Source organism: Amblyraja radiata, chromosome 28, assembly GCF_010909765.2.
Source record: "Amblyraja radiata isolate CabotCenter1 chromosome 28, sAmbRad1.1.pri, whole genome shotgun sequence".
Taxonomy (NCBI): domain Eukaryota; kingdom Metazoa; phylum Chordata; class Chondrichthyes; order Rajiformes; family Rajidae; genus Amblyraja; species Amblyraja radiata.
The window spans coordinates 29,072,779-29,086,789 of record NC_045983.1 but is presented as its reverse complement, the minus strand read 5'-3'; the positions used below and the strand labels follow the sequence as shown (position 1 = coordinate 29,086,789).

Genomic DNA, 14,011 nt, shown 5'->3' with positions numbered 1-14,011 from the left:
TATGACTAAATCAATTAAAATTGTCTTCTTCTTGCGTATGGTTAAAGTTGTAGGTCAACTTGTTCTATTTGATCTATTTGTTTGTGCACGTCGGGTTGATTGCATTAGTCGAAACAGGATGGACCACGTGAAGGTTGCAATCTCCCACCCCAATTAAAATAATGACAAGCTGTTTCTTGGTAGCCTTTAGGTCCTATGGATATTTGATTCTTTTGTTCAAGAGTCGAGAGTGCTTAATTGTCATATGTACCAACAACGGAATAATTAAATACTTGCAGCAGCACAACAGGCCTGTAACACCACACACGTGGATAATAATATATAATAAACACAAATTCAATCATTTAATAACAATAATAGCCCAAAGTCATTCGTGCAACCATAAACTATACATTGTTTATAGGTTAGTGTTATGTAACGTTCAAGAGCACGATGGTTGTTGGGAAAGCTGTTATTGAACCTGTAATCCCAGTTTTTCGACGCCGATGGTTGAATGTGACCAGGGCGTTGTGAGGCTTTGATAATGCTGGGTGCCTTTTTGAGGCAGAGCCTTTTATAGACCCCTCTTATGATGAAGAGGTCAGTAATGACTGGATGGTGGCCAATTAATTCCCAGAATCTGTTAATTGTTACCACAACCAGCATTTATTACCCATCTTTATTTTGTCCTTTGAAAATATGGCGTTGAATCATGTCTGAAGCGATGCTGCTTTTCTGGTGACAAATAATCAAATTTTGAGCTGGGAGTTCCATGATCTAGACGCAGTAATGATGATGGAACATCAATTATGCTTCCGTGTCAGACTCTGGAATTGTACAGCCCACCATACTGAAGCAATTGATAATACATGGCAAGTTTGATCTGCTGAATCATCCAGAATTAGAGGTGCAGTGGGGTGGAAGATTGCAACCTTCACGTAGTCCGCCCTGTTTCGACTAATGCAATCAACTCGACGTGCACAAACGGAAGATCAAATAGAACAAGTTGTCCAACAACTTTAGGCTGTGCACGCCACACGAAAGAAGAAGCAGAAGAGGTGCAGTTTGACCCATCTAAAATGCTGCATGGTCTCCAAAGTATTTCAGTTGATTTTGTTTTGTTTAATTAAATATTGATTGTGAAATTAGATGGAAATGAGATTTGCAAAGGCAAATATAAAATGAGGGAGTCATCAGTTACCAACATTGCATACTGTTTCACAGGAAATGCTTCCACTTTAAGGAATCACAACAGTAGCCGATTTGGAAAATACATCCAACTCCAATTAAACAGGTAATTTTTGGAGCAGCAGAATATTTGCTCTCTTTTTTTTCCAGTTAGCCACTGCCTGAAAGATGAAGAACTGTTGAATGCAGTTAGCTCATTTGTAAGTGAGTTAACTGCTTTAAAAATGCCTGATTGAGTTAGTCGGATAAGTGTCGCTCAGTCTTTCTGTATGCCCATCTGATAACATGTTTTTGAAAGTGAAAATGTGTATGCAATTTGAAATTAGGTCTTTGTGTGTGAGGGGGTAAGGGGTTGGGGGTGGGATGAAAATAAAGGATTGCTAAATGTGTTCCTCAAAATTTTTCTGTAGGAGTGGTTGCCTGGGAAAATCTGTGATTGCTGCACTAAGAAAGTTCAGACTTGATCTTTTCTACAGCCCCTTGCAACAAAATATGTTGCTTTATTTTCCAGATGCCAGCAGCTGCAGGGAGCTTCTGTGCAAACTTACCTGTTGGAGAAAACACGAGTTGCCTATCAAGCTCCTTCTGAAAGAAATTTTCACATTTTTTATCAGGTATGTCTGTAGACTTGCATGTAATATGGCTTTCTGATGTGTTAGAATTCAAACTGGGGAAAATAGAAAAAATATGAGCTATATTATACACTCTGTCTTCCACTTTGCTCTTTATTGTACTTGACTTTGAACTGATTGTATCTACGTATGTAAATATCTCCGATCTGACTGGATAGGATACTTTTCACTGTACCTTGGCACATGTAACAATAACTAAATAATAGATTTATTAATTAGGTTTTATGAATCTAAATTATGTCGTACCTCGTTTTATAAATGGAAAATAAATACCATTTGTTCAATTGGGATTTATATTAGGATATGGCAAATGTTGGGGCATAAATGAAGATGAAACAAGGTGATGGCAGCATTTAGCAGATTCTGCAGAGCAAACGGGTAAATTCATTTTATTAATGTACCATAGATTCTGGGTATAATATGGTAGCTAGATTGCTTTTTCCACACGTGAAATATTTCTATTAATTTATTTATTTCTGGTTAGCAAATTTTCTTTTTAAATTGTTGGCTATCGACACCCCTCTTTTCGTTCCAGCTGTTAGATCCAGAACTGAGGTTTGATAAGCTTCTGACAGCAAAATCTTAGAGAGAAATGGGCATAAATGAGAAACGATAACAGAGGTAGCAAGATAATTGAAAGAAGAGTTGCGGTCCCAAAATATCGCCTATTCTCTTTCTCTAGAGATGCTGCCTGACCCGCTGAGTTACTCCACTGTTTTGTCCTATCTTCGGTGTAAACCAGCATCTGCAGTTCCTCCGTACACAATACTTGACCGCTCTCTTGCATAACTTGTCTGTGTTATGCTACTGATATGGTGATGGGCTGAAAACTAGAATTTATTAATGTAATGTTTCTTCAGATAGTGAAAGGAGCGACTGAGGAACAGAAATCGGAGTGGGGTCTTCATGAAGCAGCAGAATTCTTCTGGTTACCAAACGCTGAGAATACTTTAGAAGGTTAGAAGTTTTAAAACTCGAACAATACAGGTATCCACATTAATTTTTAAGTACAGTTCTTGCAGACATTAATTCATTAGCAATTCTTCTGTGACATTGTACATATTGGACGATGCTGCATTTTGTGCATTAAATTGTAGAATACTTATATTGTATTATTGAAACACACAAGATAAGCTGTGTTTAACCTAGTCAAGCCCGTCATATACTAAAGCTTAATTCTTGTATATAAATATGGATAGGGATCATTTTAATTTCCGGGGGGGCAATACACATTTCAAGAATTTGCAAATTTATATCAAACACATTGCAGGTAGAGCATTAACATTTTTTTGTTTTTGTTTTAAGCAATTTTCCTGGCCTTTCCTTGATTACTTGAGTCCTTTGGAGAGTGCCTAAAGGTTGAGCTTTAGCTAAATATTTGGCTAAGGGGTTATCATGTTTAAATCTGATCCTAGTTTCCCCTTTGGACTCAAATACATTGTGTGAGGATATTTATAGCTGGGATTTTTAAATACCATCAGGGAGTCCTGAATGATATATTCTTCTCAAGGGTCAAGAGTGTTTAATGGTCATTTGCACCAAGGACAGAACAATGCAATTCTTGCTTGCTGCAACGTTTACAGGTATATAAGAATACAAAAATAACTATCCAATAAACAATAATGCGATAAATTATCAGTTATACTACAGCAGGTAACCAGTTCGTAAGATTGGAAGTTAAATTATATAGTGGAACCCTTATACAAAGTCCATTGTAATTTTGTGCTGAGGTATGGTTGTGGTTAGGGTTGTTATTATGTGGTTCAGGAGCTTTATGGGCAGAAGTTGCTCTTGCACAGAGAGATAATGCTTCTCAGGCTTCTGTACTTTGACCCTAACGGTAGCAGTGAGATGAGAGCTTGGTGTCATTGAGTCACCAGGAGGGTCATTAATGATATTAGCTGGCTGTTTTATTTAGTGCTTCCTATAAATCCCTTTGATGGGGGTTTCTCTCCTCTTCTTATAGTCTTTTGCTTTGTCATCTCTTGCCTTTGTTTTCCCATCTGCCAATCGCCTGTATCATTGTATCACTTGCCAGGCTTTGGCCTACCTCACCTCTTTTCTCAGCTTTCTTCCCCCTTACTACAGTATCTGATGAAGTGTCCTAGATAGGGCTGTTAAAGATAGCGGAGTCAGGGAATATGGGGAGAAGGCAGGAACGGGGTACTGATTGAGGATGATCAGCCATGATCACATTGAATGGCGGTGCTGGCTCGAAGGGCCGAGTGGCCTACTCCTGCACCTATTGTCTATTGTCCTGAAAAATTGCTATCCATGTCTTCCAGAAATCCTGCCATAGCCACTATTTTAGTCCAGCACTTTGTGTCTTTTTATTTGTAAACTATCATCTGCAGTTCCTTGTGTCTGCTTAGTACTTGTGATGGACAATGGGCAATGTCCTCCACATTTTGCAGTATTCCTTCGTTCTTGGGCGTTTGTGTTACCGAAACAGGCAGCGAAGCAACCAGTCAGTACACTTTTCACCATACACTTGTACGAGTTCAATGGAGTATTGGTGCTGTCGTCAGCAAATTTAAAGATGGCATTGATGTGAACCAGTCGTGAATAGCCAGATGCAGTTCTTTATCTCTTGCACAAACCGTGATTTTTGAGGACAGTTGTACTTCCAAAGCTGCTCTACCTCATTGGCACAGACCAAGAATTGAACTTGGTGTCTTCCTATTTTTGACTGTTGCTTTCCATCTGAGTAAAGTATTTTCCATTGGCTACACTCATTAAAACTATGCTTTTACTGTGAAAGAGATTTTGGAATCACCTTGCTTGTGTATCCAACATTTGGTGATCATTAAACTATTATTGCAACACTTCAGACTTTTTGAAGGTTGATATTTTCTCCAGTTTATTGTCGCTTTGTATTTGTCTATCCTGCACACGCATTAATTCTGTCTGGTAACCTATAGCGCACAGTTCTAATGAATATTTGGTCAGTCAAATGACAAAATTATCTACTGAGAAAGGGATGGAAATGAGCAATAAGAAAATAAGAATAAAATGGAAATGGTTTATGTTGGTGTTTTGGGTAGCCATCAAACTATCAGTCAGATAATTTTGTACTTGTTCTGCAGAGGACCAGTTCGATGAAACCAAAAATGCAATGCTACATTTGGGTGTTGATCATGCCACCCAACATCAAGTGTTCACGGTAAGTGAGCATTGTAATTTAGTACTTTACATTAAGTGAAATTTTATTTGTCGGATTATTAACATTGAATAACTTAATTCTCTGCAGCTTTTACAGGAAAGCTTTTGGCCCCACGTGTGAAATTAGTGATGAAAGCTGCCAAAGGCTCAGAAATGTTTGATTTTTCCCTCTTTATTTGACAACAACTCGAATCCTATAAAGTGATAGGAAAGTTGGTTCAAATATTTTGGTATCCAAAGTTTTCAATGAGCATATCACTCCTTTTTAAAAAAATTAAAGATGGCGAGTAGTTCCTTTTAATAGTTAATGCAGTACAACTCTAATAATTAATTTTCCGACTATTCTGAAATACCAGTGGTTCTGTACCTGGCTCATCTGATGATCTGGTTACCATGCTCTTTTTCAATCGCTGGGAATTGGTTCCAGTGCTCCACTGAGTCATGTCAGGCTCGCTCTAAAACATATTATTTTACTGTCTAATATCCTTTTAAAAAATATATATCTTGTGTGTGTGTGCGCGCGCGCGCGTGCGAGCGTGCCCGCCCGCCCGCCCGGTAGCACAGAAGTCCCGAGAGTCACAATTTAAGGTGTGATCTGCAGTCAGCATCTCTGGCAATATGGAGCTATTTAGTACTCCATCACAGTAGTCGTCCAGATTATTTTTGTGCTCATGTCGTACTTGAATCACTGCACATTGCGCGGGAGAGTAGGAATCCCAGGACAAAGTTGAGTGAGCGTTCGCCGAGGGTGGCCCGCAGAGGTGACAGCGGAACCTCCGGTCGGTCCTGGAAGAAAGGGGAACTAAATCCCCTTCATAAAAGAGAAGTGGAGGGTATATTGCCCGGGAGGGTATATCGCCTACCTGGAAGAAACCGGACATTTTTTCCAGGATGTCGTCTGCACACCAAAGCTCACCAAAGCTCACGTTTGGCGCCAAACGCACGTCGCCTCTGCTGCACACGGATATAAGAGTGTGAAAATGTCGCCTTTGGCCGCCTAAGGGCATGTAGCCCTGCTAAGGTGACATGAGTGCGAGAGGTGATTCAATGCTGCGGTCACATTTACAAATTCAGGAATTCATTCAACACACTGCATTTCATACAGACATTTATTCTGCAAGAAAAACTACATTGAAGACTCAAACTCGCGACCGAGGAACTGCCGGGATCAAGGCGCAAACTCGCGACCTTGCGGATATGAGCCGAGCACTCTACCACTGAGCCAGCCATTAAAATCTACGCTAAAAAATTTCCATTCCGAAGGCCGACAAATTCCGAATTGCGAAAAGTGTCTGGTCCCAAGGCTTTCGGATAAAAGGTTGTGCACCTGTACTGGTTTACGATAGGACTTCCAAAAACCTGCTTTAATTATTACAAGTATTATTATTTTTTATAAAGCATTGTGACAAGTAATGTGCAGTGATTCAAGTACGACATGAGCACAAAAATAATCTGGACGACTACTGTGATGGAGTACTAAATAGCTCCATATTGCCAGAGATGCTGACTGCAGATCACACCTTAAATTGTGACTCTCGGGACTTCTGTGCTACCGGGCGGGCGGGCACGCTCGCACGCGCGCGCGCACACACACACAAGATATATATTTTTTAAAAGGATATTAGACAGTAAAATAATATGTTTTAGAGCGAGCCTGACATGACTCAGTGGAGCACTGGAACCAATTCCCAGCGATTGAAAAAGAGCATGGTAACCAGATCATCAGATGAGCCAGGTACAGAACCACTGGTATTTCAGAATAGTCGGAAAATTAATTATTAGAGTTGTACTGCATTAACTATTAAAAGGAACTACTCGCCATCTTTAATTTTTTTAAAAAGGAGTGATATGCTCATTGAAAACTTTGGATACCAAAATATTTGAACCAACTTTCCTATCACTTTATAGGATTCGAGTTGTTGTCAAATAAAGAGGGAAAAATCAAACATTTCTGAGCCTTTGGCAGCTTTCATCACTAATTTCACACGTGGGGCCAAAAGCTTTCCTCGGTGAACGTCCTGTCTCCCTGTCCCTGGGATAGTAGGGGGCGATCAATCAGCACAATACCCCCCTCCCCCTCCAACTCCAGAGGAATCCGCTCCCCGATGGGCCGCTACGGCGACAAGTGGCAGTTCGCCCACAGCCCGAGCTGCGCGACCCCAAGAACAAGACGTACCTTGCACACCATCAACTTCTGCCCCTACGGGGAGCGTGTTCCTCTGGAGTTGGAGCGGGGCTGGGCTGGAATTGCTGATATGGGATCTCCGTGCTTGCAGTGGGCCTGGGGGTCGGTGTCCCGATGAGGGGGCACAGCTCGGGCTGTGGGCGAACTGCCACTTGTCGCCGTAGCGGCCCATCGGGGAGCGGTTTCTGGTGGTCTCCGGCCAGTTTGCAGTTTTCCTCTGGAGTTGGAACGGGGCTGGGCTGCTGCTGGCTGTGGGTCTCTGGGATCTCCGTGCTTGCAGTGGGCCTGGGGGTCGGTGTCCCGTTGGTCCTGACGTCTCCGGTGACTGGCATCGCCGACGTGAAGACAGTGCAAAGCCCCCACGCCGGTGCAATGGGCGGGGAGCTGGAGAGGGGAGGGAAGGGGTCACACACATGGCCGGGAAGCAGTGGGGTGTAGGTGGGGGTGAATTTGAAGGGAGCGACAATCTGCTGCTGCCTGCCCGCTGAGTTAAAAAGTTCCCACGCAAGACTCACGATACACTGTGTATCGTGAGTCTACCGTGGGAACTTTTAAACTCAGCGGGCAGGCAGCAGCATATTGTCAATTATTAACCCTCCCGCGCAATATACCCTCACCTTCTCTTTTATGAATGGGGATTTAGTTCCCCTTTCTTCGAGGACCGACCGGTGGTTCCGCTGTCACCTCTGCGGGCCGCCCTCGGTGAACGTTTTCAAGGACCTTTCTTCAAGGACCGAAAAAATGTCCGCTATTCGGAGGTTTTCGTTATTTGGATCTTCGGATAAAAGGTTGTGCACCTGTATATTCATTTTAATCAATTTGTTTGTGTTTTCCCCATATTTATGGTTTCTTAATATTTGTTTTTTCGAATAGATTCTCGTTGGCCTTCTGCATCTCGGCAATGTGCAGTTCAGCTCTCCAATGGATGAGTCTTATCCTTGTGATCTCAAAGCAGAAGCTAAAAGTAAGAATCGTATAATTGATTATTTCCAATAAAACAAAATTATTAGAGTTCTGAGAAAGTTCTGGTTTAATACTTTTCTGGTAGTTATCGGATCATTGGTTTTATAATTAATTTGTGAACATGATTCGGTTCAAAATTGTGTATACTATTTGGCTTGTTTTACAGTTAGTGTACCTTCTGGTACAGGGAATGATCCTGCATCAATTCCTGTCTTGCCATTTTTGTTGTTATTATTAATCAGAATGCATGTTTTCTTCAGACTTTCTCGCAACCACTGCAAATCTACTGAAAATTTCTGAGGAGGACCTTTTGGAACAGATAAGAATTCGGACTATAAAAGCAGGCAAACAGCATCAGATCTTTAAAAAACCATGCTCTAAAATGGAATGTGAGACAAGAAGAGACTGTGTGGCAAAAGTTATCTATGCAAAGTAGGTGTCATAATATTTATCTGAAAAGTTATGAAATTGAAGCGCATTAGTTAATTTAGTTGAACATGGTAGTTTTACCAAACTGAAGATAGCAAGTGTAACCATTAAGGGCCTGTCCCACTTTCACAAGGTAATTCACGAATTCTTCCGAGTTTTCTCCTTGATTCAAACTCGCAGAGTGTCCGTAACAAGTCCGTAGGAGTTCGTAGGTATATCGTAGTGGCTCGTTATGCTAGCCGTAGGTACTCGTGGCATCAGGTAAGTCGGGATGTTTTTTCCAGCCCGATAAAAAATGTCCACGCGTAAAAAAAATGTTCGGGATGAAAGAAATTGCAACTTTTTACTCGTAAGGAGGGCATCGAAATAGTCGTGGGAATTTGTAGACATACTCGTAGGAGTTCGTAAGCATGGTCGTAGGAGTTCGTAGATTACCACGATCTTGATTTTTTTTTTTAGGTCCTTTAAACTCGGCAGAGGTTTTGGATTAAGTCGTGAAAGTGGGACAGGCCCTTTATTGGAAAAGATCTGAACCTTGCACATGACTTGCCTGTGTTTTTATTATGGATACACTGTTGACCTAGTGTATTAATGGTCAAAATCATTGTTACTAAATCAGGGAATTTGCACTTCTTTGTCAACCAACTGAGTATTCATTTACTAATTAATCGTTATTCCATTTTCTGATTTTCTGATCTTGTACTGGAGTCTCAAATGAATATAGATTACAAATTGGAGCTGAAGTGATTTGAATTATTTTGAGAATGTGATGCCAATAAAGGCAGGACAAATAAATTGCTTATTTAGGTGGTAAAATCTTTATAATGATAACCTTACCTCCAAATTATGACATCTTGGACTATGGTCACAATTTGGTAAATTGGGAACTTTCAAGTAAATGTCCAGATAGTTGATCCTAATGGTTTTGGTCAATTTAATAGCTGGCATGTCAGCGAAACTTTTTTTTCAATAACTCTGAATTTTGTAACATTTGAGCTGGAAGATCTGTCAGTGTAGATTTGAAGCTACCAAATGAGTCATGCATATAAGAAGGGTCTCGACCCGAAATGTCATCCATTCCTTCTCTCCAGAGATGCTGCCTGTCCCGCTTAGTTACTCCAGCTTTTTGTGTCTATCTTTATGAAAATTTATTGTTTGATTAAATGTTTTGTGTTTGCGATAACTTTGTTTTACAGACTGTTTGACTGGCTGGTAAAAGTTATAAATGGCTCTGTTTGCTCGCATTCTTTCGGATGGACCAATTTTATAGGTACATTTTATAACATTTTAATTTGGAATAGTTACCTACCTACTTTCTACAAGCAATTTTTGTTGTAAAATGTGAAGACAATCAAATGATTTGGTGTTCTAATTATAAAATAGAAATAAGAAATCTAATTTATGATCTTCTGAATGGAAAATTCAGCCATGCATCAATATATTCTAGAAATTTTAAGGCTCTTTTACCCTTAAGTTGACCATTAAGTACTTGGCTATCCTAATCCTATTTACTGGTTGGTCCATTGTCTAATACGCCATGATGATTTGAGAACTTGTCAAATGGTTCTTAAATATTATGGGATTGCTTGCCTTCACCATTTTCTCGTGTGTTCCAGACTGTATTCCTCTAAATCTCTTGCTCTGCACATTAAATTCTTGCCCTCTGGTCTAAGACACACCCTGTCAGGGAGAATAGTGTCTTACCTGTTTACTCTAACCACGGCGCTCAGAATTTAGTTTCCCTCCCTCAGCCACGTTGGCTCCAAGGAAGACAAACCCAACCAATTTAGCCTCACCTAATTGAAATGTTCCATCCCAGGCAGCATCCTGGTGAGTCTCATAATCACATGTTTCCTATTATGTGGTGACTACACCTGCACACAATATATTCTAGCTGTGGCTTAACCAACGTTTTATAAACCACAACTAGTGAAGGCAACCATCTCAAAAGTCTTCTTCACCATGTATTTGTGCTGCCATCTTCAGGCATAATGGGGCTTTACACCAAGGAATCTGTTCCTTAGGGCTGTGCCATTCATGGGATATGCTCTACCTTTATTTGATTTCCCATTCCCCTGCCACAGAATGCACCATCTCACACTTATCACAACTTCCGAGCAGATCAATATTTTCCTATTGATTTCAACACCAATTTTCATGTAATCAACAAAATGTATTAATCATCCCTCCTACATTCACATGCAAGTTGTTAGTGTATGTAACAAGCAGCATTAGCTTTGGCATTGATCCAGGACCCTCCATATCAACCATTACTCCTTTTGGAAGGGTCCTGATCCGAATCGTCACCTATTTATTTTCTTCAGAGATGCTGCCTGACCCGCTGAGTTACTCTAGCATTTCGTGTCTTCCTCCTTTTACCAAGCCCATTTTGCCAACGCCAACCTTTTGGATCATTTTCTATGTGGGACCTTGCCAAATCCTTACTGTAGTTCATGTAACCACGATCAACTGCACATCACTATATTTAGTTAACTCTTCAAAACCAACAATTGAATGAACCAGACAGGATCTGCCACTAACAAATCCTTGTTGCCTTTCCCTGATCGATCCTTTCCAAGAGTAGATTAAATGAATTTCATTTTGCTTCCCAGTGAGCATTACATCAAGAGTGAATTAATGCCCATTCTGAGAAGAAAAGGGAATCAAAACCCTTCAGAACTTCAAATTATTGTTTGCCATTCGGGTGATCTTCTAAAAATAGTTCCAAAGCCATGGCTGTAATGTGACTTACTGTCATAAAACCGAAAGTGATGATTAATCATTGTATGTTACATTGTGCAATGTGGGATTTCTTGCTTTTATTTTATTAATTTAAGCCTTAATAATACACATCCTATAGAAATAGGACAAGTGTTTGTAAAACATTAAAAAATGATAGCGTGATAGCGACCACTTAAATTTTGAAATTAAGTCATGAAATGTTGGAAGTATGGTTTTTATTGGAGCAAAACAGTTATATTCCACCACTTGCTTGTGCAGGTCTACTGGATGTATATGGATTTGAGTCATTTCCACAAAATAACCTGGAGCAGCTTTGTATTAACTATGCAAATGAGAAGCTCCAGCAGCACTTTGTTCGACACTATCTCAAGGCACAGCAGGTATTTCAAGTCTTTATTCCAATGTAACCTTTCAAAAGCATAGTAGTTATTTCACGTGCTCTGATATATTAGTTTTCGGGAAATTAAAGACCTGAGAATCTTAAAAGATACGTTGAATTAAAATAGTTGTTATTATTAATACAGCTAAGGCAGAATGATAAAATACTGTGAGAGCCATCTTATTTTTCTTTCCCAATTTCTCAAATGCCCAGAGATATTGAAACCTATGGAAAAAAATAATGCATTTTAGGGCACCATGCTGAGATATATAATTTCAACAGAATTTTAGAAATATATAAATGTTTATTTGATCAATCTATATCCAGATACATTGATCAATTCTACTTGTTTAATATTTGGGCATTGATATCCATTACAAGTAGATGCAACTTCATTAATTCCATGCATTAGGAGCACCAGGAAGTAGTGAGACTGCCACTAACAAATCCTTGCTATCTACCTCTGATTGATCCTTTCCAAGAGTAGATTAAATGAATTTCAATTTGCTACACTGCCAGTAACGGGCAAATAATTACATTTCTACAAGCAGAATGTGGTGCTTGTGTGTCTGGAAGATTTATTGTACTCTAACCACTTGCTTCCCTCATTTCCCTCTTTGCTGTTCTATTCTTCAGGAGGAATATACCTCAGAGGGTCTAGAGTGGTCCTTCATCAGTTACCAAGATAACCAGAGCTGTTTGGATCTGATTGAGGGGAATCCCACCAGCATCTTTTCCCTTTTAAATGAGGTTGGTTATTTCTTCACATGTTCTTTGTAAGCATATGCCGAATCTGAATTACAGGCCTGCATGATAGGTTGCGCTGAAAGGTTGGATCACATTGGATCCAGGGAGAGCTAGCTGCCTGGATAGAGAATTTGTTTCATGGAAATAAGCAGGGTGTGCTGATGGGAGGTTGTTTTTTTCAGATTGGAGTCCCGAGACTAGTGGTATGCCTCGGGGATCGGTGCTGGGCCCATTGCTGTTTGTGGTTTATATCGACGATTTGGATGCAAAAATACAGCATGATTAGTAAGTTTGCAGATGACACTAAAGTGGTGGTAACATAGATAGTGAAGGTGGTTATCTAAAATCACAACAGAATCTTGATCAGCTGGGCAAGTGGAATGAGGAATGGTTAATGGAGTTTTGTGCAGATAAGAGCGAGGCATTGCATTTTAGGAATTCAAACCAGGGCAGTCCCTTCACAGTAAATTATAAGGCCCTGGGGAGTGTTGTAGAGCAGAGGGATCGAGCAGTATAGATACCCTGTGAAAGTGGTGTCACAGATAAATAAGGTGGTCAAGAAGGTCTTCAGAACATTGGCCTTCATCAGTCAAGGTATTGAGCGTAGGAATTGGAATATTATGTTACAGTTGTACAACACATTGATGGGGTTGCATTTAGAGTATTGTGTTCAGTTTTGGGTCATCCTGCTTGCTGAGGGAAGGATGTCATTGAGAGTGCAGAGAAGATTCACCAGGATGTTGCCTGGACTCAAGGGCCTAAGATACAGCGAGAGGTTGGGCAAGTTAGGACTTTATCCCTTGGAGCACAGGAGGTTGACGGGTGATCTTATAGAGGTGTATAAAATCACAAGGGGAATAGAGAGGGCGAATGCACAAAGTCTTTTTTTCCAAGAGTAGGGGAATTAAGAGCCAGAGGACATGGGTTTAAGGTGAGAGGGAGGAAATGTAATAGCAACCTAAGGGGCAACATTTCCACACAGATAGTGTTGGGTATATGGAATGAGCTGTCAGAGGATGTAATTGGGGCAGGTACTATAACAACATTTGAAAGACACAAAGTGCTGAGGTACGGTAACTCAGTGGGTCAGGCAGCATCTCTGGAGAACATGATGATGGCTGCTGTGTTACTCTAGCACTTTCTATCTATTTTTGTAAAGCAGCATCTGCAGTTCCTTGTGTCAACATTTAAAGAACATTTGGACGGGTAGATGGATGGAAACGGGTTGGACGGATATGGCCCATATGGGCAGGTGGTACTATTGTAGAAAGGGCATCTTGATCGGCATGAACAAGTTGGGTTGAAGGGGCTGTTTCCGCGCTGTATGACTCCTTGACTATCTAGATTAAATGGTCATAGTGATTTCAGCTATTTATTTCTCCCTAAGAAATTTGTTGTTTAAAATAAAGATTTTGTTTTTGGTTTGCCTCTTGTCAGGGAAAGGGAATAGAGTGGCAAGAGGTTTTTTTTAGGACAAATGTTAGTGAATTATCAGCCTTCAAATCTTCACTGATATCTTAACTTTCTTTTCCTGTATCTAATAACTGAAATTTCTCATCTGCTTCAACCATTCATTCCTACAATATTCCCTCATTTTAAATAAAA

The 14,011-nt window shown here is 40.3% G+C and overlaps 1 protein-coding gene across 2 annotated transcripts in view; it reads left to right on the top strand.

Moving 5' to 3' along the window:
* Positions 1 to 14,011, top strand: part of myo19 (myosin XIX) — a 45,532-nt gene that overhangs the window by 13,828 nt on the left and 17,693 nt on the right. For both annotated transcript variants that reach the window (XM_033046169.1, XM_033046170.1), the window contains exons 6-14: positions 1,204 to 1,273; positions 1,679 to 1,781; positions 2,660 to 2,756; positions 4,886 to 4,962; positions 8,020 to 8,110; positions 8,370 to 8,541; positions 9,735 to 9,808; positions 11,539 to 11,660; positions 12,296 to 12,409. In XM_033046169.1, coding sequence (XP_032902060.1) covers positions 1,204 to 1,273; positions 1,679 to 1,781; positions 2,660 to 2,756; positions 4,886 to 4,962; positions 8,020 to 8,110; positions 8,370 to 8,541; positions 9,735 to 9,808; positions 11,539 to 11,660; positions 12,296 to 12,409 — 920 coding nt within the window. The remainder of the gene's footprint in view (positions 1 to 1,203; positions 1,274 to 1,678; positions 1,782 to 2,659; positions 2,757 to 4,885; positions 4,963 to 8,019; positions 8,111 to 8,369; positions 8,542 to 9,734; positions 9,809 to 11,538; positions 11,661 to 12,295; positions 12,410 to 14,011) is intronic.